Genomic DNA, 26,423 nt, shown 5'->3' with positions numbered 1-26,423 from the left:
GCTTAAGATGATTAGGACCGATTAGACCATAGTTAGGTCGAGTCTAAGACCCATAAAGGGTTGTCTTTGTCTAAGCTAGAGGTGACAATTTGGTCTAAAAATGGAAGATTTGATGCCATAGTGTAGTGGTCATATATTCTAGAGTATGGACCAAGATATGGCTGGTCCAAATGAATAAATAGAGTAATTGCAGTAGATGAAAATATGAAATAAAGTAGTCTAAATGAAGAAGTCCAACTTTCATTGCAGATTGTACTTGTCCTTTTCAGGCTGGCCAACAAAAAAGAGGAGCATTAATCAAACATGTAGAATAAGATGTGGTTGGTTTGGTTTAGTTGGGGGCATTTAAAATAAGTATTGTTGACTTGCCGGTATACAATAATACGAGTACAACTTTTATGGTTTTAGTACTACAAATTTCTGAAAGAATCAAACTTGGTGGTTGGCATGATCTTATATTTTGTTGTCATAAGTTGATTAAGCTAGACCTACCTCTTATTAAATTGAATTGTGTAACATCATTGTGTGTTATTATTAATTAATCTTAATCAATCATTTAGCATCATTATCAAATACTCCGTATCTCATTAGCAACTAGATTAATACCCGGTCAGTGACCGAGTAAAAAGATAAATTGATATATGAACCGATCGGGTAAAAAGATAAATTAATATATGCATCATACATTGCAAAAAATATACGTCAAATTATTAGAAAATGTATTGTGAAAGAGAGAAAAAAAAAACATATAGTTTAATTGTATAGATTGTTTTATTGATAATTTTTATGAGTCTTATGATATTAGTATTTTTTTTTTGGCATGTTTATTGATATATGAAGTTTAATATGATAGATTGAATATAAGGTTCAGATAAAATTTTACCACATGTAATTTTGGGTGTATCATGTTAAGGTTGTCAATATTCAATCTAACCCGATACTCAATTTGAAGAAAAACAGTTTTCTGTCAAGTATCTCAACCTGCCAACCCAACAACTTGATTTTTTTTCAGGTTAATTCGGGTTGGCTCCTTTGGTTGTCAGGTCCACCTAGTGGTGTACAAAAACGGTTTTTTACTCAATTTGACCCGGTTTTTTGGTCAATGAGGCCAAAACCGGATTTGACCCAACCCAACCCGGTTTGATAACGGTTTTTGGTCAAACTTTAACTGAGTATTGACCAGGTTTTACCAAAATTTTTTTACCAAAACTCGTGCCAAACCCGATCTTAACCCGACATAAAAACGAAAACCCAAACCGGTTAGTAATCGCCGGGTTGGGTCAGACCCGGTTGTTGACCAGTTTTGGGTTCAGGTTTGGGTTTCAACCCGGTTTTTTGTACACCTGTAGGTTCACCTCCCAACCTGAAATATCTTTGTATTAATTTGTTTATAATTAATACTGATCCGTTTGACAAAAAACCACACATTTGACATTTCAACCCGTCAACCAATTTGTATAGAAAATAACTAATTTGACTAAATTGATCTAATAACAAACCATTTAACCTAATAACCCACAAACCTACAGGTTGACACAAATTGGGTCTTGGTTGTAATTTATGATATAAAACTTTAGTGGGTCTGATTAAGGTTAAAGATTTATAACCTGTCATCCCAATTAGGGTGGTTCTAACTGAGAAACGTATATCATATATAAAACTTTCTATGAATCTTTATGTAGGCTAAAAAAAACTCTTATTGTTAAAAAAATTTAATTATAAATTTGAGAAAAATTATACACTATAAATAGTTATAATTCTTGCATGAACAATAATGGTGGAGTACATAATCCCACTTCTTTTAAACGAACTTTAAAAAATCACATGTTTAAAAATATATAGTAATAATGTTAATAAGCTACTATTTCTCATTATGTTTCACAATTGTGTTCTAGTTATAGACTGCAGTCAATTTACCAACCCATATATCAATTTGATTTTTATTATGTTCAAATTAAATTAAAAATAAATAAAAACTATTATACTCCGTATTTTTTAAAAATAATTTGTTTGTATCTGGTATTAAGCATCTTCTTTAAATTCCAAATGTAATTACTAATATATTTGTTTTATATTTATGAAAAGATTCTTCTTAAATAAATTTTAAATCATTTTCAAAAATAGACTCAACCAATCAAAAAACAAGAAAATAAAATCATCAGCCAATCAGAAGCTAGAGAATTCAATATTTTTTTCTCTCAGCTCTACCGGCAATATCTATAACTCTTATAAAAAAAGTAGTTAACCAAGCTTTTTAAAGCCCTCTTCCAATCTAAAACTATATTGAAAAAATGCCACATAAGATTTTATCCTATGTGTCAACTCCATATTTTTTTCAAAAATAAACTATATATATATATATATATATATATATATATATATATATATTAATAAATAAATATATTGTAGGAATCTAAGATTTTCTCATTAGATAAATGATATCTTCTCTTTAACTAAAAAATCACGTCTATACCTAATGATATTTCATTATATTTTTTATTCAACATTACATAAAGTTCTTTTCATTTTTTTTAATGATGATTATATAGAAGTTTTCAAAGCTATATGAATATGCAAAAAAAAAAACAAATAAATAAAACAAATTAAGTGAAAAAAAATAGATTTAATTAATTAAAAGCTAACATCGAAACTCATAAATCTTAACATTATATTAACTACACCTTAAATATATGTTCCAAATTTAAACTTTTTGTTTTAATAAAACAATATCCTCTTTTAAGTATAAAAACTACCTTGGTGTATACCTTGCCGGTAAGTACAAATAAGATGAGTTTTATGGTAAACGTTCAACTAATTAATACACTTTAACAAAAATCCTTAGGGTTTCGTTTAGCAAAACCCAAAAAAAAATTGAGTCATATAAATTCAAGTAATTGTAAATCACCCGGAGTCCGAGACTTACCCCACTGTTAAACCAAATTCTACATCCTAATTTTCTTTTTCTTTCTCTTTTGGAACGACACATTCCACCTCTTCTAGATTAGTCAATTAGCTAGATTAAACAAAAATTAAAACCACCATGGTGTTGATAATCCATTTCTAAAAATTGCAGCAACACCTTCAAATGAATATAACTGTTTTACTTTTTAGATGTTAAGAAGAACATTCAACACATAAGGCATAGTCAAATTATCCTCTTTGAATTATATATCCAGCCAATTGTAATTTTTCATGTGACTTTTAACTTTTTTGGAGAGAAATGTAGTGGAATTGTCACTCTACATTAAGGATCAAATTGTATGTCTTTGAGTTCTGTTGTAACAAGACGACTACATAATACATGTTCTAGATGTAGATCATTTAGTGGCAACAAAAGGCAAATTACTAGAATTACTAGAAGAAAAACATATTACTAAATTCTTAATGATAATTTAAAGTATAGCTTAATAGCTTAAGTCCTTCTATCTCTTTAAGTTAATATTTTGTCAAACTTTTGGTTGAATCTATTTCTGTTCAACCATATGTTTATATGTTACTAAACTATTTATATAGTTCACATCACGTAATTCTAATGAAATATGTTCGCTATCATTTCTCTATATATAAAGTGTATTATATAGTTTTTTATACAGCTCGTGCATCGCGCGGGTAAAAATTTAGTGTATATATATATATATAATTGTTTATAGTTATGGGGTCAATGGTACGTTGTCTATATAAGAATTCGACTCAAGTAAACCTCTTTTTGTACTCCATCTGTCGTAATTGCTTAGGCATTAGTCAAGAAAAAGTTTTGTTAACATGTAATAATTTATTTATTTTTAATCAGAAATTAATGTCGTTAAAAACATTATATATATATAAAAAAAAAAAAAAAAAAAAAACCTATAGCGTATTATGAATTTTGATCGATAGTGGAAAATATTCCGTGTTGCAAGTTTTTCAATTAAAGAAATTTCAGTTGTCCTTTTAGTTTATTGAATGTACACGATGAAATTTTTGTGTGAAGTTAACAACACGTCAATACCCATGATAGGCAACACATATGACTTCTCCTTAATTAATATACAATAACCGTGTATTAAATTCTTGTAAATTTATAGGTTACAATAAATTTATCAAAAGATATGATACGGATATGGCCTCTATTTTTTAATATGGCAATGACACATTTTAGAGATGTTTATGCCTTCTATTCTTTAAATTGTACTGCATTTTCGAAATGGTTTTAACCACTTTAAAACCATTTACCATTTTAAGTGCTTGTGTCAAAACACTCTAATATAAGAAAAAACTTGGTATGAGCAAACACTACAAAGAAAGACGGAAACAACTTCTGATTAACTAATTGTCACGCCTTGTACACATATGAATAACTTTCTGATTAACTAATTGTCACGTATTGAACAGCATATGAATACCGATTAGAGATTTAGTAATATGTTTAAATTAATCAAAGAGTTGTTACCCGCGTAATGTAGCAAGCCACAAATATGCATGAACCTGTTTTTAATCCCGTTATTAAAAATTTTGACAAAATCTATAAGGTAAGTATTAATTAATATTTAAGATGTGAAAGTTAGAGCAATGCATAAAGTAAGTGTTAATTAAAATTGTTATGGTAAGGATAAAGTATATTTAATATGGAAAATGTATAACCTTTCAACAATATGGTGTTATCATTTATATATAGTATTATAGATGCGGTAAAACTTGACCATCCATTTATTTGATTAAATATTACTATTCATTTATATATCCATAGAATGAGCATTTTCTCTTCGTTCTATAGAGTGATTACTTAGATATTGTTAAAAAAAAATTTCGGTTTGCTTTAATATCTTGGTATAAAATCACATCATAACAATAACAATAGCAATAACAATTTGTTTGTATATCAAAACAATTTGTGATCACACTAAATCATTAATTGATAGAAAGATTTGACTTGTAAACTAAGGATGACAATTTATTCGGGTTGATTTGTTTAGCATATTTTGGTTATTTGGTATATATATTTTATTAATATGTTAAATCTAGATTATTGATTTTTATATATTTCTTTTCATTTCTGTAACATACTTTAAATCCATCTTACCATTTTGTTACTAAAACGGATCCATTAGGGTGTGGTAGTACCTTACCACTCCTCCCCACTTCTCCAGTTCTCCCCACCTTTTTTACTCCTCCACATTTTTTCCTCACATTCTCGGAATACCTCCAACCCCTCCTCACTTCTTCCCCACCTAAATAAAGACAAAAGAAACACAAAAAGACAAAAAAGAAAGAAACAGTGGCCGGGGAAGAACCCGGCACCACCCTCCCCAATTCCCTTCCCACCCATTAGGTACCTATAGGGCGGAATGATGTTTAACCCGGTGACCGACCGGTACCGGCTTGGTCCTTGGGTACACCGTCCACCTTAAAAGCGCCAATGGTCATTATGTTTTACTAATATAAGGTTCACAAGGACATCATTTTTTGATTAAATAATAGCATGGTATATACGGATTTTATCAATTTAATTACTTGAAAATTACGATGACTAAGTTGGGCAAGAAAGAAGAAAAAGAAAAAACTATGCAGAGTTTTCTATGATAAAACCAATATTTACTATCTTTTGATGTATTTCTTTGGTTGCCGATGTTACTAGAAATTCGCAAGAGGCAGTGTTATGAGAAGTAAAAATTATGCCTCACAACTTTATTAGATATAGTAAAGTTAGTGACGTACCATATTTATGGTTAATGAAGTCCAGGTAAAGAGAGTTTGTGTTTTAATTTGTATATACTCTTATCTTTTTTAATAACTCGTTCTTGTTTTAGAACATAACATACGTACCAACCACCTATGGCCCTAAAAATGGCTACCATTTACCATTTTAAATCTTGTGAAAAACGTCAAGACAGAGAATTAAGCGGTTCGAGTCTTCGACGCAATAATCATGACTGAGCATAAAAGATGCACGTATGAAACGCACGGCTATGTTGCCCACATCTATCATGGCTTAAATGCCTCACACAAAGAGCATCATTGTAGAATTCAAATTTCAAACACCTTTCAGGATGAGAGATTCCAACAACCCGCCTTTCACTGCAAAGTTGTTCATGCACACATTATGTGTGACTTTAATTATAACGATGATTTCGTTTCGAACAGTAGCATCAAGATTACCACAGGGACACAAGCCAGAGCTACCAGTGCAGCCAGAGTTTCCACAAATTCAGCCACCAGAGTCTCTTACCTTCGACCAATATGATGAAATATATGATTACAGTGATGGAAAAAGGCCACCTATCATTGGGGGAAGGGTGAGTTCTGGTCCAGTACCTCACGCAGAGTTAGACAATGCAGATGAAGAAGTCGAGCCTGCTGATAACATTGACCTGCTATCTTGATCTTGTAGTAATGTATTACCAAAAATTCCATGCTCAAAATAAATCCATTATCTTTATGTAAAACAAAAAGTATTTATACCATATTAATGCATCGTCAACAGATACAATTTCTGTTTGTAACTCACACGTTGTTCATATTCATATTCCTAAGAGTACACACAAATACTAACTAGTAATAACAAAACTCATTGGCGGTCAACAGCTTACATAAGATGAATGGAAGATGGGCCAGTAAAGGCAGCAACTTTCTGAGCTTGCTGAGATTCACTCTTGTATAACCCCTTCATATCCTTTTTAGCACGTCGTGCCTCTCGTTTTTCCTCCTTCACCGCAGCCTGCATGATGCATTGTCAGTCATCACAACTATAATTATATGCAGTACACCAAAGATACTACATTAATCAATCAGAAAAGGGATAAGTAAGTGAATCTTCCATATTTAAGATACATCAAAACATGAAAGAGAACTTGAGAGAATAGGTAAGAGAAAAATGGATTACTAGACTAATATCACTATCCTTTGTCACTAGGCAGACATTTTAACTGAAAAGAATTAAGTAGCACTCTGATTGCAATCAGGAATAACTATGGGTGTGGGTTTTATAACCAGGTGGAAAATGAATGGGTAGTTAATTTAAATCCAACTCTTTAGGTGGGTATGAATGATTACCAATTGTTTGGGTATCAAACTATTAAACCCAATACCCCTAAATCAAACATACCCAAAACCAAACATTATCAAACCTGTACCCTAAAACCAAACACCCCCTGGATTTCAAATACCAAAGAGCGAGCAAAATTATATACTACAGCCAAAGCATATACCTTTCGCTCTTTCTTTTCTTCCTTTGATTCTTGACCAATAATCTTCTTTGGCTGCTGTACATTCTTCGGTTTAATCTTGTCTTTCTCAACCTCTGCAGCGGTAGTCCTACGTGGCAAAAAATCGACTGGAAGCTTTTCTTTGCCCTTAAGAGCAATTACATGAGCAGGAGCACTGAAAGCCTTGTCAACCGTTTCAGTCAACTTCTTCTTCCTCCTCCCCCCTGGAGCAGAGATCTTTGCAGGGTGGTTATCAAGATTTGAGTACGTGGTTATGATTGTCTCGCAATCCCATTTTTCAGATTCATCACTGCTTTCCTCTAGAAACACATCTTCCTTATCATTTTCATCCTCATTTTCATATTGTTCAGCATATTGTATGCATCGGGGTCTTAGATCCACAACCGTTTCTAGTGTAACAGGCTCTTCTATCTTTTTATCACTTGACAGAAGTTTATATTCTCCATCCAATTCCAGTGGAACTTGACTTACCTTTTCCGCAAGAGATTCATGATACTCGTAATCTTCTGACGCAGCGTGATCATATTCATCTTCACTATCCGTACCATATTCCTGAATTTCAAGCTGTAAAAACCATATATTAGTTAATCATCAAACATAGAAACGAAACTAATAATAGAAAAATAATTACTTAAAAAAATCCTTACCATATCGAACTGTTCATCCAACGGTCGACGTTCTCTAGGCCTTGCACCAGCCATAGTTTCAGAACTAGTAACATTCGTAGCTCGCGGGTAATAAGAACCGCATTCATCTTCCTTGATATTCACAATCGATCCTCCAACGGAAGTCACCTTGTTATCAAGTTCCACATCTTCTGATTCATCAGGAAGGTTCGCATTAACAACAAAATCCTCTTCCAAGTCCTCAACATCTGATCCAAAACGTGAATCGTCGCTGTCATCTAGCAATGCAGCCACTTCAGGATCAATTGCTTTCTGAATCCTAACAGGAACAGTTTTCATAGCAACACCATAGATTGATTTCTTGTAAGACTCTTCATCATTTGCCTTAGAAATCTCAATTCTTGATGCATCATAGGCCTTAATTAGATAACAACCAAAAATTAATAAATTCACATTCGGTGAAGCTCTACATACCAAAAGATATGGAAAAGAGATATCAAGTATATAAAAGCCACCCAGAACAATAAGAAACCGAAAAACAGTCCATTATCAACAAATATCTCAACACAAACACAGTCATCTTGTAGCATGCACATAACAACCAATACCAATGAAGTTGTGGGTGTCTGACATTGCATTTTAGATAAAAATTCAGCTCACTAACCCAGAGATTCCTTAGCTGTAATTCATAAATATTTTTAAGTAAAAGATAAGTAATAACCGTGTTTTATTTCCTGGATAATTACATTTTCATTCTTAGACAAGTATTAGATTTAGCATTTAATCAAGTTAGGATCATTAGTTTGGCACTATAAAGCACTAAAAAAACTATTTTTATCATGTTAAATTTGATTAACAGATTGGCAAATGCAATAAAAACTTTACATACAATAGAGCGCTGGGGTTCTAATTCTATAATTACTTAAACTGGTTAGCTTAAACATACATTCTATACATACAAAAACAAAACCAAAAAATAAAATAAAACCAATACAATCAATACAAATGTATGTATATATATTATATATATATATACCTTGACATCACGAGGCAACTGATCAGGCCTCGCTTTAGGATTCTGATAGAAAGAACCAGAAGGCCTAATTTCCCTCAAATGTGACAAATAATTATATCCATCATCTGGAAACCCTAACTCCAATATTTCTCTTCTTACGTCATCAGGCAACGAAGAACCACTCGGCAACCTTCCTTCCGTTACCGTTTCATTATCTTCATCGGCATCATCGAATATTCCGTTATCGTCGTCGTCGAAAAAGGGTTTATCTGAACTATTGCCGTCAACTCTAATGAAAACACGGTCGCCGGATGGGTCTTCTGAGTAATTTGGGTCGGAGGAGTCACGTGAGATTAGTTGGAAAGTTGCTGCTTTTTTCTTGTCTATGAATTTCTTCTTTTTCCCCATTTTGTTAGGAACTTTTGATAGGATTTCAAGTGATTTTGCAGTTTGTGTGTGTTTGTGTTGTTTTTTTTTTTTTTTTTTTTCCTTTTTCTTTTTTCTCAGGGGATTGATATTATAGGTTTAGGGTTTTAGACTTTTAAGGTATATAATTGGGCTTTCATGGAGTCATGTCTTAAACCCTTTTTTAGCCCATGGACAGAATGGAGATGTTGGGTTTGGTTAATTGGTTTGTCCAAAAAAATTTTTTGACGAAAATTTTTATAATACACAATAAATTTTAATTCAAAAAATATATTTTATTTGTTTTACTTTAGTATATAATTTAAGCCACCTGGTTCTATCATACGACTTCTTAACATGTAAAGTTTGTCAAATGACCAATCAGTTTTGGCTTTCTCGTCCAAAAGTTCATCTCTAAAACATATTATGTGTTGGCATATCATATTCGTTTGTTATATCATACGAGTATTTTGTTTGGACCAATTAACCGGACATATCGAATGAATCCTAGTCTTAAATGATTTTATCTTTTCCCCTCTGTGATACTTTGTTTATAGAATGGATATATCAGCTTTTCTGTAGCTTGCAAGAATGATCTTAAGATGTGCGTGGGATGATACAAAATATAACAACACTCTATTTAATGCAAATCAGTTGTCCTTTGATTTGCATATTATTGAATAATGAAGGATAGTTAGTAAGAGCATTTTTTATATTTTAAAGATAGAAAAGTTCAACGTAAAAGAATGATAGTTCGTTTTAAAAAAGAGTAAAGATAAAGAAGTACACATTCAATAAAAGTTAACTGCTATATCCTTTAGCATTTGCTCAACATACTTTACTTTTGATTGATTAACACAATGTAAAGTTGTTACAATTGACTATGACATACTTGTGATAAATACATAAAAAATTATGATAAATATATCATAACTTTTCTGGAAAAGAAAAAAAAAATCAGACAACTTTGGATCCATGTCGAATATATTTCCTCAAATAGACAATGAATCCATACAAGAGTAAACAAATTCGATATGAAAACCATGTTGCATTCATTGAGTGACACCCTGTCTTCCCTTATCTTTTCCAATCATTCATTATAAAATATTCTACTTGCGAAATCATATATAACCAAAAGATCGAAATAATATGTTTATATTTAGTTCGAAAATGACAATCAAGAGTTTGTTCGGCAGTGTCGGTATCAGAAAAATGTTTGCGTGATACAATAAGGATATATTGTTTTTATACCATTTCACTTTGTTTTTAAAAAATCTCTCCACATTTATATAAATAATGATGGTGATAGTTGGAAAATTGATGTGTTGTATTTATGTTTGATGGAAAGAAACGAAAAAAGATAAGAAAAAAAGATTAAAAAGTTAGTAAATACCGTCTTTCACGACTTATAGATACTAATACCGTCATTGGTTATAGTCACAGGTGTGAAAAACTATTTTTTTATAAAAATTTTTCACAAATTTCCTCCCTCCCTTCTCAAAATATTCAGGATTGTTTTGTATTTATTGATAATTTAGGGGTCAGATCAACTTACTCTAAAAAAAATCCTTGAGTTTTGACACGAAATCGCTAAAATTTTGTTACTAAGGAAGTAAGGAGTGCCATAGTCAGGATTTTGATTTAGTATGAGTATGAGCCAAGCAAGTGTCAGCAGCTTAATTTCTCAAATACAACTAAAGTACCAAGCAAAATATTCTTGATGGGCTAAAATTTTCGGAATAAATTAAGCTAAAATACACTCTGCTAAATTTATATGTCTAAATACTTGTCCTTTTAGCCAAACTTTGAAAAAAACAAAAAAACAAAAAAACAACAACAAACTCTTCATTTACCGTCGTTTTACATAAGGGAGGTGATCCCTACAAAACACATTTTTGTCAGACACGACAATACATGCATCAAATAGTTATACTATACAACTATTTAATATATATATATATATATATATATATATATATATTACTGTACAAGGTATAAATTGATTGTGTAGAGATCATTTCTTTTTACATAAGTCGAACAAGTTGATCTGCTCCTATATGAAAGTAACCATGAGTACAAATAGAATTGTTTTAGACAGGTGAATAGCATAATCTCAAGACTTTACATGGAATGGTGTGTTAGTTAACTTTATCGACATACTCATTTGGGATCTAAAACTATATCAATAATATCTATGCAAAAAGATAAAATAAATTAATACTTAAATTATCGAAGAACCAAAACCAACTTTGGATCACAACAAAAAGATATACCAGAAAACTAAGTAAGAAAATAGATAATAATACAAAACAAACATAAAGTTTTATAGATTTACTAGCTAAGCATCCTTGATCTCTTTAAGGTGGTGGTAAAATTCGGCGGCCCCATTTGTGGAACAGTAAAGCAATTTCCATCGTCGTACTTTCGCTTTGCATTTGGATTAGTGATCTTATTCTTAAGCTTATTACTTGGAGCAATAACAAATGATGACCCGTTGGTCATTTGATTTCCAAAACCCGTGTTTGAACTTGGTTCAAACCGATAAGAATTATGAAACCGTGGTGGTGGAGGAGATGCGGCTGGTTGTAGTGGGGGAGGTGCTGCCGGTGGTGGTGCTTGTGGGACCCAAATTGCGGTTGTTTTGGGTAAGAAGCAATCGTCCCAAAACAATGCCGGGTCATGTTGATCATCGACCTATTAATTAAAAAATGAGTATAAGAACATAAAACATGTTACTGCAAAAGTGGACAAGGTAAAATAAGTAGTAGAGTGGTGTTGCTGTCGAATATTAAAATTGTCACTCAAATTTAACAAAGGTGATATAAAAAAATACTTGAAATTAAATAAATATTACTCGTACAAACCTTAGAGAAGGTAGGAGGAGAATCAAGAAAATCTTCAACATGCCAACCAGGTAGCATCTCAATCAAGTACTCAGAAATGCTACTTGAGTTTGCATACCCATGACCCAAATCCTTAACTTTTGGATCTTTAAGTGTTGTCGTCTGTTGGGGTTTCAAATCATCTTCATCTAATTTTGGAGTACATGCTAAAACATGTTTATTGATAGAAACCGATTCATGGTCTCTAGACTTTGGTTTTCGGCCAGGAACAACGTTATTTCCGGTGGTGGGTAATAACGCAACGGGAGAGAGCTTAACACCAGTGAGAAGAAGCCGGTTGTGATTCATCGTGTGCTCGTTGACTTTATGAATTGCAACATCACATTCTTTGCATAGGATTGCTCTGTCTTGTTGACAAAATAATAAGGCTTTCTTATCCTATAACAATATCAAAAGTAATTTCAACATATATATTTATGTAATGTTAAGTATAAACTTTGATTATATTAGGGATTATGTTTTACAAAATATAATAATATACCTGGCAGATGTCACATATGGGGGCATCTTTTGGCGAAGGGGATAGGAGGGAGAATCTGGGGTGTTTTCCGGCTAGAACGTTGGCATCATGGACACGGTGGTCACAGTCGGTGCAAAGCGCAGCGTCGTCTGCAGAGCAAAACACCGATGCTTCGTGTTTGTTACAAACGTCACAGTTGATCTTCATTTTGCTACTACTACCACTACTAGATATGGGTACATGAATTTTTATAAGTAGGCATGGACGATGTCAAAGTTACATAAATATGAATATATGTGATACCCCCCTTGTTGAACTACAGTTTTTTTTTTTTTTACAACTAGTAAGGTTCAGCACTTCAGCTGACTTTATAGTTTATATATACACAGTATTTTATGCTAAGTTGGGCGCAGTGTTATATACTCGTACATAATTGTATGCTATATACTATTTTTAGAGGCTAAACGTAATTTTACGCCTTCAGTAGGTGTTTAACTTATTAAACAAAACTTTTGAACAGTCAATAAGCTATTTTTAAATGTTAATGAGCTTATCGACATGTGTTATCAAATAAGCTTTAAATTGATATCTCATAATCTCATATAGGTAGAAGAAAATTAGCTTTCAGATCTTTAAAGTTTCAATAATAGGTAATGAAAAACAAATAAATACGTAGCTTACACTGCCTTATATAATATAAGCTCGTGACGAATTCAAACCAACTACCATCCAGATTCACAAAATACTAAAATTAAATTTGTTCTTCTTTTTTCTTTTTCCATATTTTTGGAGAAAAAAAAATATATTATTCACGTTCAACTCGGATGAACTCTTGATCTACTTGGCCAAGTGACTAATTAACTTCTGTATTACAACATAATGATGCACTTGTGACCACCAAATCATGAAAAATTATTGATACCAGAGCTGACAAGTAAATTTTGGGGTTCATGTGTTGGATCAAAAAAGAGGCCCATATAACGAAAAAAATATAAGTGTAAAAAAATGATAATAATTGCTTACTGAAATTCATTAAACAAAATAGAAATGTTTGTTAAAACTTACCTTTTTTTCATTCTTCGTTGAATATTAGTCTTCGTTTAAAAAATTAAAGTACATTTAAGCTTATTTCCAATATCTATAAACCCCTAAAATAATGATCTTATATGGTTAAATTATACTTATATATAACTAAAAAAATTTAGAATCGAAGGCCCGTCTAAACGTCAGAGCTTGATGTGCTGGCATATATAGCACTTGTCAAGATATGATCCTCCCAAAATTGATAACAACACGATTGATAACAACGAACAAATCTCCATCTCTATATATAATTAAAAAAAACAATTGTGATTACATCATCATTTTGTCTAAATATCTCACTTAACAACTCTAAATTTTTTTTAAAAAAAACTATTTCTTTTTTTACTAAATAATTAATGACATTATTTTAACATTAAAATTAAATTACTTAAATTTATTATATACTTTTTAATTTCTTATCATATAGTTTAATAAATATCTTTATGCATATTCTTAAATATATATATTTTACGATAATTTTATGCATATTCTTAAGGTACATATTTTTCTATTAATATAACAAAATTATTCAATTAATTTACATTTTATTATCTATACCTAAATATAAAAAGAATAACCCCTTTAATTTATGAAAATATTGAAATTACTCTATGCAATATGACTATAATATTCTTACTCTTTTCCTACATCATCATTTTCTTTATTTATTAATATATTTATCTCTACTAATATACCTAAAATATCTTTAATGAAATAAATTACATCACTAGTCCCTCAAGCCTTAAAATAACTACAGTAACCACTATATTAATTACATTTACATCAATAGCCTACACTATTCGCTGTCACCACCATCAGTTGCTGTCACCGCTGTCGCATTGCGCAAACACCATGCTAGTTTCATTAATATATATAACCATTATCATTTTTCTCATTATTAGAATTTTTATTAAGCAACCGTTCTTTAGCTAGTTTCGAATAATAGCAATTTCTCAATTAATACAGTGACGAATAACAATAATCATCTCTTAGGCCCTCGCTAACATGAAAAAGTGAGTAAAGTTGTATTATTTTTCATGTTAAATGTTTGTTTCGGGTGGCAACCTTGAAAGGTCAACCATGCCATTTGTAAAATCAAATGGTCCATTGACTCCATTCTCGGGTTTCAATTGTCTGTGATTCGTAAACCTCATCATGATTTTGAATCTAGAATTATCTTTAAATTTTTGAATAAAATTTGGTAATCTACAGATAATTGTGGGGTGGGGAACATGATGGGTTCTATCACTTTTAGGTATTATTAAATTCGTTTGCCATGAAATTCCGTGATGGTGCGATATTATTTTTACCTTTAGCGATCATGTAAGTAACAATATTTGTTTTTTATAGTACGCCATTGTGATTTTATGCCCATCTTTGAACTAAAACATAAAAAACAAAAAACTAATTTATCTCTAATATTGAGAAACATCATTAAAGTAATAGTTATACCAATTAATAATGTGAGAGAGAAGACATATTTGATTATTCAGTTGTAGAATGCTACTCCGTATTACCTCGACCTCGATGGCTCTATATATGTGCATGGTCAATCTTCTTACGAGTATTACATAGTAATTCCTGCTAGTCAAACAAACTTTGTATAGGAAATTGAAAGTTTTCCAATATTTATCGGTGGTCTTCTCTTATCTTGATTCTTGAACATGTGAGTGGGGCATATTTGAAAACACCTTTTACTTTTAACATAAGCACAATATGTCTCCTCACTAACAGGGGAAACGTTTATCAATTATCATATATATCCTTCATGGCTCCATGTGCCTTCAATTCTTGGGCCTTGGCAGTGGACTAGTGGGCATATTGGAACTTCAACTATTTTTATTGAAGATATTTTATGCCAATTTTTATTCTATTCTACTATCTTCTTACAAATGACTTAAAAGTGTCGCCTAACGATTTTAAAACTTGATAAATTAATAATTCTTATAGTTTATTTTTTAAGTATTATATATCTCTTATGGAAAAATAAACAATAATATCAAAATGAATCAAAGTGTACATATAGATATTATATGCATGTTGGATTGTTGGGTAGCTAAAGGCTTATAGATTGTCGCGTTAGTTGATGACTCATCAACTATGAGGCGATTAGAAGAAAAGTATATGAAAATAATATATCTTAGCGCCAATCTTTTAAAGCAACATTTTCACAAAACCAGGGGTGTAGCTAAATACCCCCGCCAACCATTCATATTTTTTATTGCAAGACTAGTTCATAACCAACTAATACAAATGTCTTTTTGAAGCAAGTTACCCCAATTTCTAAATGTATTATTTTTAGCCATGACCGTTCAAGTAAATCTTTACATTTGGTCATAAAAGTAAATCATCGCAATAAAATTCTATTTTACTAATATTTTATTAAATGATTATGTCTTTCACATTATATTGTATACAACGATTAGGAAAGAAATACGGTTGAGCCCCCCTCAACGTGAAATCCTGACTCTGCCTCTGCACAAAACACATACCTATTTGCTTAAATAGCAAAATACAAACATTTGTAATTTGAAACAGAAAAACTTAAATTATCTCAAATATATAATGATCGTAAAACTTGCCAGCATTAGCACACACAAGTCGATGATAAGGTCACCTATATATGTAAATGAATTATAGACTACGTTGAGGCCAAGGAGTATATAAACTCAGCATATGTGATATGGTAATACTTTTTTGGCTCTATTCTACACCATCAATTTTTGTTATTTCAATCTTTTAATAATTTAGTATTGAGTTCTAGGCTTTCTAGCCAAAGGTTGAAGGTTGTATACTTGTATGCATATATAGTACGTAGTACGATATTTTCTAGACTCCTAGTAGAGTATTAGTGCTTTTATTTAGTCAAAGATGTTGAATCCTTTTGATTGTTTCCTACTCATATATGTTGAATACATGAACCATTTACATCCCCATATGATTATACTTGATAAATTGGCCAAATTACGGCAATAATCGAGCTGATTTGATCGAGTTTATACAGTACCAAGCTCGAGCTTGACTCGATGACGAAACTTTAAGCTAAAAAATTGACTTGAACTTGACTAAACATCTATTCTCAAGCTAGAGATCCAAATCGGTTAACTAATCGATACATTGAGCTCAACTCAATTCAACTCAACTCAACTAATTAAGATATTAAACTAAATCATAATCAAAACTAGCTAGTAGTACGAACTCGATAGGTTTAAGCGAATCCACTCATCACTTTTAAATTCAACCCGACACTTTTGAGCTCGACTAGATTATATGATGATACCTAAATAGATAGATAAAATATTTAATGCTACAAGTGTGCAATCTCAATAACAATAACAAGTTTTTTTTTAACGGTAAATTATGAGACATAAACCTACTTGAGTAGTTCATGGTATACTCAACTAAGGGTCCGACACTACAACAAATATGTTATTTATTAATACACATTTCTTCACATTTTTTTAAAATGTTTAAAAAATTATTAATTTGTTCATAGTTATAAATGTGTGGAAAAAACTCACATTTAAAAGTGTAAATAAAGTTAAATAATCAAATTCTTTTCATAATTATATATGTAGAAATAAAAAGTTTACATTTTCAAGTAAACATTTTCTTTATACATTTATACTTGTGAAAAAAGTACGATATTTTTAATTTTTTCATACTTTTAAGTGTGCATTTTTTTTAATGTGAACAAATATAATATATTTTTTTCACACTTTTTAGAATTGCGAGAAAATAAATGTGGGCAATTGACATTTTTGTTGTAGTGCGAGTAGATCATTACACCGAATCGATACTAGAGACTTTCGGCGGCGATTTGTTGTCAATCCCCGAAAACCGCTGGATGACAACATAAGTGTTGCTTTTTGACTTTTTTTGGGTCAACATATTTTTGCCAATGTGTCGTCTTGAAACTCCAAATTTCTTGTAGATGACTAGATGAGTCAATCTCAAATGGCTCGTGAGCTGAGTCACTCGACTCAGTTGGAGACAGTACATGAAGTTTATTACCCCGCCTAGCAAAATGTGACATCAATTCATATAAGTATTCGCGCAACGTAAACATGGCAATAGGTAGTGGACTATATTTACATGGATAGAGAGATGTTATGGAGCTTCATCACACTTTATTGGCTTTTGGGCTTTTATTGAGCCCCAATTGTATTTTAAAAGAGTCCGTGTAATTATGTAATCAAGAAACTGATTCTTATCAAAAAGTTTTTTTTTAAGTCTTAATCCATATCTTTTGAGTGATCAGAAGATAGGAATAATATTTTGACAAAGGATTTCTTTTGATATTTTCATTCATGTGGAATTTGACAGATAAGATATAGTATGGGCTTGCTACTACTACTATAAAAGTTAAGATATGAGAATGTACATTGAATGTGAGATCCAAATGAAACATTCATGTTTGTTTGGCGGTTCAATTCACTAATCGATCAAGTATTATTCTTCAAAAAAGGAAATCTTTAAAGTTTGAAACATCACATCTTTTTTTCAACAGTGATGCTAACTGTTGGGTTTCAAGATGTATTTTGGTACAAGAAGTGTTTAGAATGAGTATTAAAGTGATTGAGCTTGTTTGGTTAGTGAGATAAACTTTCCTTTTTATATATAAAAAAATTGACATGAATAATACATTTGTAAGGTGACTAAAAAGGTGAGACTACATAATATAAGTTTCGTTAGTTGATCATCATATCTTTTGTCATAAACCAGTTTCTATACATTGGCTAGTCCAAAAACTCAAAGCTACTAGCTATTTTTTGGATGAAAAACCGCTATATATATATATAAATAATTACAAGGTACTCCAGTTGTATATATATACCAACGGAGCTACCGTGTGTTTTGATCTGACGTCCTTAATTTACGTACATCATTACTACAAATAGTTAGCTCCATGTGACGTTTAAGTTCATACTCGATCAATTCGAGTAACCACCAATGACTAACAATTGACTAGCTAGTGATTATAGTGCGAGTGTCTTACGAATGTGATCTATAAGTTCTCACTCATCAGCCAATAGTAAAACAGAAACACTAGCAGTTAGTTAAGTACTTAAGTAGACAAATTAACAGTCACGACTCGTTTCAGGTAGAGATTGAAAACATTTAGATACCTAACTAACTAATGTTCTTACAAATTAAACCTTTTATAAGAATACGAGCTTCCTAGCTAGCCAAGCAAGGAATAGGTGGTGAGGTCTGATGCAGCAGCAGCATGAAGATGATCAGGGTGGTTAGGTTGCAGTCGTAGAGTGAGGATGCGTGGCGCAGCAATATGTGACGGGTATCCATACACGGCTTCATACTCTCTTGCATCTTCTATCATCCCATATTGTGGATCTTCCCCTCTTATATCCTGCATTCATCATTTCAGTCAAATTACATATATAATGTTACGAAAATGAAAATGCCATAAAGCCATAACTACCAAGAGTTATGACATTATTTTGAAGTTATTATAAGGCTTGAAGTTATGAGGACTTACAAATTCATGCATCAGCTTTTTGTAAACATCTTCAGCACTTCTCACCTGAAAGGAGAAAAACAAAAATTGGAACTGATTTTTAGAGTGAACCGGCCTGTACTGAATCCAGGTATACTGATATCATTTTACATTACCTTCTTCTTGGAAGTCTGCAGCTTATTATCAATCACTTTGAGCTGTATTTTCGTTCCAAAAAAACACGATATCACCAAAACAATTTAATGAAAAGCTTTACGATTTACAAAAAACACATGTTAACGTACGAAAGTTCAAATGAAAAATGATATGAAACTTTGTCTTATTATTTAAGAGAAGAGAGATTGACCTTGCGTTCACGTATGACAGTTACGGCATCTTGTGACTCCCTCTCAAGTTCAAGCAATTCTTCGAAACCTGAATCTTCCAAGCAATCACCAAGCCTTTGCCTTTTTCCGATCCCATAGAACAAATATTAATGAAATTAATTTTATAAAAAAAGAACTATGAGATATATAAACTAATCAAGACTTGCACAATACAGTAGACAATAATGTGTTAATGCAAGTATCAATTTGAGCCTAGCTTGATCAGGTTATATCAGAATGACCTTAGGTCCAAAACCCACACTTGGATATTTCACCCTACCTTGTTATTTCTAAAGATAGTAAAAAACATAGGAAGGATAACTTATTTATCAAAATGGGTTGTATGGGTCATCATCATCTTTTTTCACTACAACAAAAGTGTTAATTGCTCACAATTATTTCCTTGTATTTCTAAAAAATGTGAAAAAATATGTTAATTTGTTCACATTTTAAATTGTTTAAAAAAATTTCACACTTAGAAGTGTGAAAAAATTAATAAAGACATACTTTTTTCACAAGTATAAATGTATACTTAAAAGTATAAAAAAATGTCAAACATTTTCACACTTAAAAGTGTGAGAGCTACACACTCAAATTCCTCGCACTTCCTCTTGTGTGAGGAAATTTGGTGTCACAAGTTACTTCCACACTTTTAAGTGTTAACAATTATATATTTTTACACACTTGAAAATGTGAACTTTTTGTTTCTACATATATAATTGTGAAAATTTTTTGATCTTTTAACTTTCTTCACACTTTTAAATGTGAGTTTTTTTCACACATTTATAAGTGTGAACAAATTTACAATTTTTTAAACATTTTTAAAAAGTGCGAAGAAATGAGTGTTAAGATATAACATATTTGTTGTAGTGTTTGGTAATAATACTACTTCTAGCTTTTAAGGTTTTATTGAATACAGTACTATTTTTTCATATATGACTCTAATATAACATTTACATTATTAATGAAAAATATTAAAATTAAAGTTAAGAGATTTAAAACAGTATTGGAACTGAATACTCTTTGACCGGGTCTACCATTCGACTCCAAAATTCCATTCTTAGATAATCGATCTTTTCTAGTCTATTTGCTATCGAATAAAACCATAAAGAGCCCGCTTTCGTATAAAAGGACAAGGGGATCGCCTCTGATGAATTTTTTGATTTTTCAGAATACATAAGTTATATGAGTATCTATCATTTGAGATTTTAATTTACTGATTAAGGTGTGTATTCAAAATGTCTCGTATAATTGATATAACTAACTCATTCACCCAAAAAAGCCCTTATGTGGAGTTTATAGTATAAATTTCATAAGTATATATATCATATATGAGTAATAAAGTAGTACCTAATTTGCATTGTTAGATTTTTGTTCACTTCCTTAAGCTGCCTCAGTTCCTCTTGCATTTTCTGCATCAAATTTACATGCCTTAGAAACAACTTTCTTCTCACTAATTTACAACGTGACCTTGACTAGGAATATTTACAGAGTAATATCTTGGATGCAGGTAACTACTGCAGCAAACAATTTGTAATTTAATAGCCACACTTAGAGATTAAAGTGAACTTATTACAGTCAGTTTAGCGTTAATTTAGTACGATTGACAGTTAGCGATTAAAAAGAGTTTTGTAGCCAGTATATATGTTAGTGAACTGAAAGTAACGTGCCCATGTATATATGTACATATTGTATAAACATAATAACTACTTGGGACCCTAATTTAGTCACACTAGTCTACAATCTTTCTAGCAAATTTCCTTATAATATATATATCAAAATATAGGCAATGTTTGTATTGATATATATGGTATAATAATTAGTTACGTTTAATTATATATGGTTCATATATATAGTTTGGAACATTTAATTACACACTTTAATCTAGTGAAACTTTACTATTGAACACCTAATATAACACAACTCTAATTAATTACGTACAATATCTCCTTCCTGACAAGAAAACAAAATCAAATATTCATTCGAAAACTAAATTTTTTGAGAAAACTAAAAAACTGACCAAAACACACTGTGATCTGAATTTAACACAATGTGTTTTTATTGTGTAACCTAAAATACGTTGTGTTAAGTTTTAAATCACAGTGTGTTTTTGATAGCGTTGTAAATCGAAAAATTGTTCAAACACACTGTGATATGAACTTAACACAATGTGTTCTCGAAAAACATATTAAAAACACATTGTGTTAAATTCAGATCACAGTGTGTTTGACAGTTTTCTAGTTTTCACGAAACTTTTAGTTTTCAAATGATCAAAACCCAGAAAACAAAAGCTAGTTATATATATACAAGATTCACATTCTTAAAGATATATACTGTTCAAAACATGGCAATGAAAATTGTATATATATATATATTAGCAGAAAAAATAAAATAAAAAGAGCTCAAAGTAATTAAAAAGTATATATAGTAATCATATATAGTAGCTAGCTAGGTAAGAACCAATTAAGAACCCTAGGATATACATCTGCCTTGCTCACATATATATATCCCTGCAACCACATCATATCAATCATTTAGCTAGCTAACCAGCTACGACTTACTTTTGATTCATCCCCAATTTTTAAAGCATGTTCAAAGATCTTTTTTCACCAATTTCATTAACATCGATATATCAAGTTGATAATTGTACGTAACATCTCGATCTATTAACAAAAACTAAAGTAAAAAAGGATTATTGATCGATAGCAGATTATACCTGAAATATACTTATTAATAAATAAAACTTACTTTTTTTAATATTTTGAATAGTTGTTTCTTATTTAAATTTTTTATATATATATTCTATATTAAAAAAAAACAATAACCGACCCCTAAAAACATATTAAAAGGAAATTTGCTAGAAAAATTGAGATTTGCTGTTGTTACGATTTTTAGTAACTAACCCTAGCTAAGCTAGTAGGAGTCATAACTCATAATTAACCAAAACAACTAATTATTATATAATCTTAAGAAACAAAATTAAAACCTCATAATGAGAATTCCAAAGATCAATTCCAGAAGCCTTCTGATACTGATCAAAAAACTGCTTAGTCCTGGTCACAAACACAACCATTAAAATTATCATCAAACAAAAACATAAACCTTAAATTATGGTTACTAGAAAAGAAAAAAAAAAAATACGTGATGTTAGGACTTGTGTACTCATGAAGCTTATCAGTACAAGAAACCATGATGATTGAAACTTTAGCATCACACAGCACACTTAGCTCACTTGCTTTCTTAAACAACCCATTTCTTCGTTTTGAATATGTCACCTGCCTGTTTGTTGAGTTCTCTATTTTCTTGATCTGAATCTTTCCTCTTGCCATTTTTTCACACACACTTACTGTATGTGTGTAAAAAAATAAATATGTTTAATTTGGTTGTCTTTGAGATCTGAAGAACAAGAAGTAAATTATGAAGTTGTTTTGAATATATATATATATAGAAGATATATGTAATATAATAATTTGTGTGTGTTTTATAGATAGTCAGAGAAGGTGAAACAGGAAGAAAGTTAGGAGAATTGTTTCCAAAAAAAGGAAGAATTACTGTAATTGTGAAAAGAGTAGCACGCCTAGATAAAAGCTATTTATTGATAGGTTTCCATTTTTTCACCGGGTTCTTTTGTACACACACTTGTGGTTTGTTTGACTCATAAAATAATTAGTAATAATTTATGAACAAAGATTAAGAGATTGACTAATCTCTTAGGAACAAAGATTAAGAAATTGACTTTGGTGTTTTGTGGGATAAGAAATGTTGAACATGGGGATAAAAAACCTAATGATCAAAAAGTTTTTTTTTTAAATAAGATTAGGTTATTCTCAATGAATTGATGACTTGATAATAGAATATGATCGAGTGATATCATTAACAGGACATTGGTAAAAAGATAAAGATTTAAAATTAACAAACATAAATGGTCAAAAAGTTTTGGGTTCAAATATCATTAGACAGTTTTCATTAGAAAGATTAGGTTTCCCTTTTTGAATTGATAACATGATCGGGTGATATCATTGATAGGATGTCAGTAAAAAAAACGTAGATTTAAAATTAACATAGATAAATATAGTTCGGTATGTTAATACATACATGTGATATTAAAAACCTGATGTTGACAAGACATATTAAAACATAAGGTTAGGAGAAAATAAGCAAAATTCATGTACAAATAATAGATGTTTAAATTTGTATATATTTAATTTTCACTTATGATAGATTTAGGTGAGTTTTTCTTTTAGATTTCTTTATAATGAGAGTTTTATAACGGAAATGTTTAATTGGAAATTTATTATGTGGAAAGATACTCTCTCAGTTAAAATTATATACGCTAGACTTTCGTCATTTGCATTCGCAAGTAATTTACTATTTTTATTTATGATAAAAAGAACTTACCAAATTAGTTGTATAATAAACTACAACGTTTGTCCATTCTTTAAAGTGATGTCATCTGTGAATTTCAAATCATACGTCTCTTCAACAGTAGTCGCCAACTTCTCAAACCAAACTTACCTTTTTAAATCTTAATGGTGGATGTCATTCTCATCTATTTATATTGATTTTTATATTAAAAATAACCAATATACTTTTCGTAAGCCTTTAAGTTAAGTGTTTCTAAAGGTAAAATAGAGGTTACATATATGTTATACGCATTGTTATCTATATTATATTATAAATTTATGTTTGATTTTCAATATTAAATTTAAAAGTTAAAATTTCAATATTAATTTTAAATTTCAATATTTACTTTCCTAAAATATCTTTTTTATCTATTATATATTTACCAAAAATAACTATAATATCTTTTTTTTCTCCTCAAATCTCACTCAATCATTTTTTTCTCTTTCCTTCATAAATCATTTTATTCTTCTAATCCATTCAACATCTTTTATCTCAAAAACCGTATATTAATAAATTATAAAAATTATTGTATATGTGTGTTCTTAAATTTTCATGCTCTTTTATTAGAGTGGTCATTTGATATACTTTTGACAAATTTTTAAATCTAATAGCGGGGCCCGTACGGCTAAGGGCATAGCTCGTCAGGTAAATCACCCAATCACCACCACCGCCGCCATTACATCACCTCCTCACCATCACCTCCATCACCGACGCAACGCGCAAATACCGTTCTGGTTATTAAAGAAACTCAACATAAAAGAAAAACAATTATAAAAGAACGGTGAACTTAATAAACCTAATACATAAAAGAAAAACAATTATAAAAGAACGGTGAACTTAATAAACCTAATTAGACAATTAACAAATTTAAGTTAAAAGACATGCATTGAATAACATAATAAGAAAATGATTAGAAACTCATACTTAAATATATTAATAACAGGGACACTTACATATCTTTCTAACTAAAAACATTATTGCATACTTTTTAGAACCATTTTTAATAAGTGGTGTGAATTTAAAGATATATGTAATTATTTTTGTCTTTCTTATGTGTAAGACATACAATCTATACATTTTGAAATAAAACCTTCTTTTCTTAAATAACCTTCTTTTAAGATTTATATATCTTATATTTCACAACGAGAAATGATATTTCCCAATAAATTGCCCCACTATTTTTTTTTAATACCATAATTTTATGCTATGTATAATTTATTAATTCTTTTTTATTATTTTCCTCTCTTGATTTTGTCATGTATGAATACGATGGTTTTTTGCGGTTAAAATTAAAAATTACTAAAAGGTTATTTTAAATGAATATATCTATCATTCATCATTACATGACGTGCACTATCAAAAAATATATATCTTATAAAATATGGTTAAAAAAACAAATTTTGTGTATAAAAATTATATCATAATAAAATTTATAAAAAACATATAATTATTTGAGCTATGGAATCTGGAATATCATATTTATTCTAATGAATTGTTGAAGAGTGACTCTATTAAGTATTAATAATAGATACGCTAAAGTAGTCATGTTTTGAAACCACATATTATATTATTGCACATAAGACACTCTTTCATGTGTAGTCGCCTATTAGTGTTCATAATTAGATAGAAAATTTGGATGTGATGTGAAATTTTATTTTATCGAGAAACAAATCTGTAACCGCCGATCAGGCGATAACTTTAATTTTGTTTAGACGCAAAATCATTCCTATTTCTATAAGTCTATAACCAAAGGTTTCTCGGGGGATCAAATCTCATTAGATACGTTATGTTGTTTTTTTTCTTCTAAAAGCAACTGATTAATCACAGGTATTCCTATATTTTTTAGAAATATACCTTAAATTTACTACTAGTTTGTAATTAATGGACTATCTCATATACTCGTGTAATACTCCTTCCGTTCCAATTTAATTGTTCTATATTTTAACGTATGAAGTGTTGTTTTTGTAATTTTGATCGTAATTTTTTTCATTTGTGTTATATAATACTTTATATAAGATATATGGATAAGTTGAGCTTTACATATATTTTTCATTGATATAACTTTCATTAGATAATGTATTATACAAATAAAAATACTTACGGTCAAAATTAGAGGAGAAAGACTCAAACTAATTTTGGACAATTAAATCGGGACAGAGAAGTATTTAAAATGAATAAATGGATTGTAATCTATATTTATCTATACTATATTATAAAGCAGATTCCTCTGTCTAACATTTTAAGTTTCAACATTTACTTCCCCAAAATGTCTCTTCTATCAATTCTATATTTACCAAACACCTTTTCTCTCTCCTCAAATCTCAATCAATCATATTTTTTCTCTCTCCTCCATAAATCATATATTTCTCTAATTCATTCAAAAATATTTTATCTCACAACTCGTACATCGATAAATTATAAAAATTATATGGGTGTTCTTAAAATATCATGCTCTTTCATTAAAGATGTCATTCGATATAC

At 30.3% G+C, this 26,423-nt stretch overlaps 3 protein-coding genes across 3 annotated transcripts; all 3 read right to left on the bottom strand.

Moving 5' to 3' along the window:
• Window positions 1–6,411: 6,411 nt before the first annotated feature.
• LOC122589516 (protein LTV1 homolog) lies at window positions 6,412–9,338 on the bottom strand. The gene is made up of 4 exons (XM_043761815.1): window positions 8,865–9,338; window positions 7,850–8,245; window positions 7,185–7,766; window positions 6,412–6,694 (listed from the first exon to the last, which is right to left on the bottom strand). Exons 1-4 carry the CDS (start codon window positions 9,249–9,251, stop codon window positions 6,563–6,565), a joined length of 1,497 nt encoding a protein of 498 aa, XP_043617750.1. The 5' UTR covers window positions 9,252–9,338; the 3' UTR covers window positions 6,412–6,562.
• A 2,103-nt stretch (window positions 9,339–11,441) lies between these two features.
• On the bottom strand, window positions 11,442–12,974 carry LOC122586631 (B-box zinc finger protein 20-like). The gene is made up of 3 exons (XM_043758613.1): window positions 12,633–12,974; window positions 12,113–12,529; window positions 11,442–11,942 (listed from the first exon to the last, which is right to left on the bottom strand). The coding sequence occupies exons 1-3, from the start codon at window positions 12,816–12,818 to the stop codon at window positions 11,583–11,585; spliced, it is 963 nt and encodes a 320-aa protein (XP_043614548.1). The 5' UTR covers window positions 12,819–12,974; the 3' UTR covers window positions 11,442–11,582.
• Window positions 12,975–18,734: 5,760 nt separating this feature from the next.
• Window positions 18,735–23,015, bottom strand: LOC122586632 (floral homeotic protein DEFICIENS). The gene is made up of 7 exons (XM_043758614.1): window positions 22,680–23,015; window positions 22,525–22,591; window positions 20,889–20,950; window positions 19,520–19,619; window positions 19,329–19,370; window positions 19,195–19,239; window positions 18,735–19,065 (listed from the first exon to the last, which is right to left on the bottom strand). The coding sequence occupies exons 1-7, from the start codon at window positions 22,865–22,867 to the stop codon at window positions 18,880–18,882; spliced, it is 690 nt and encodes a 229-aa protein (XP_043614549.1). The 5' UTR covers window positions 22,868–23,015; the 3' UTR covers window positions 18,735–18,879.
• Between the last annotated feature and the right edge of the window lie 3,408 nt (window positions 23,016–26,423).

Source organism: Erigeron canadensis, chromosome 2 (assembly GCF_010389155.1).
Source record: "Erigeron canadensis isolate Cc75 chromosome 2, C_canadensis_v1, whole genome shotgun sequence".
Lineage (NCBI taxonomy): Eukaryota > Viridiplantae > Streptophyta > Magnoliopsida > Asterales > Asteraceae > Erigeron > Erigeron canadensis.
This window is presented reverse-complemented; position numbering and strand designations above follow the sequence as displayed.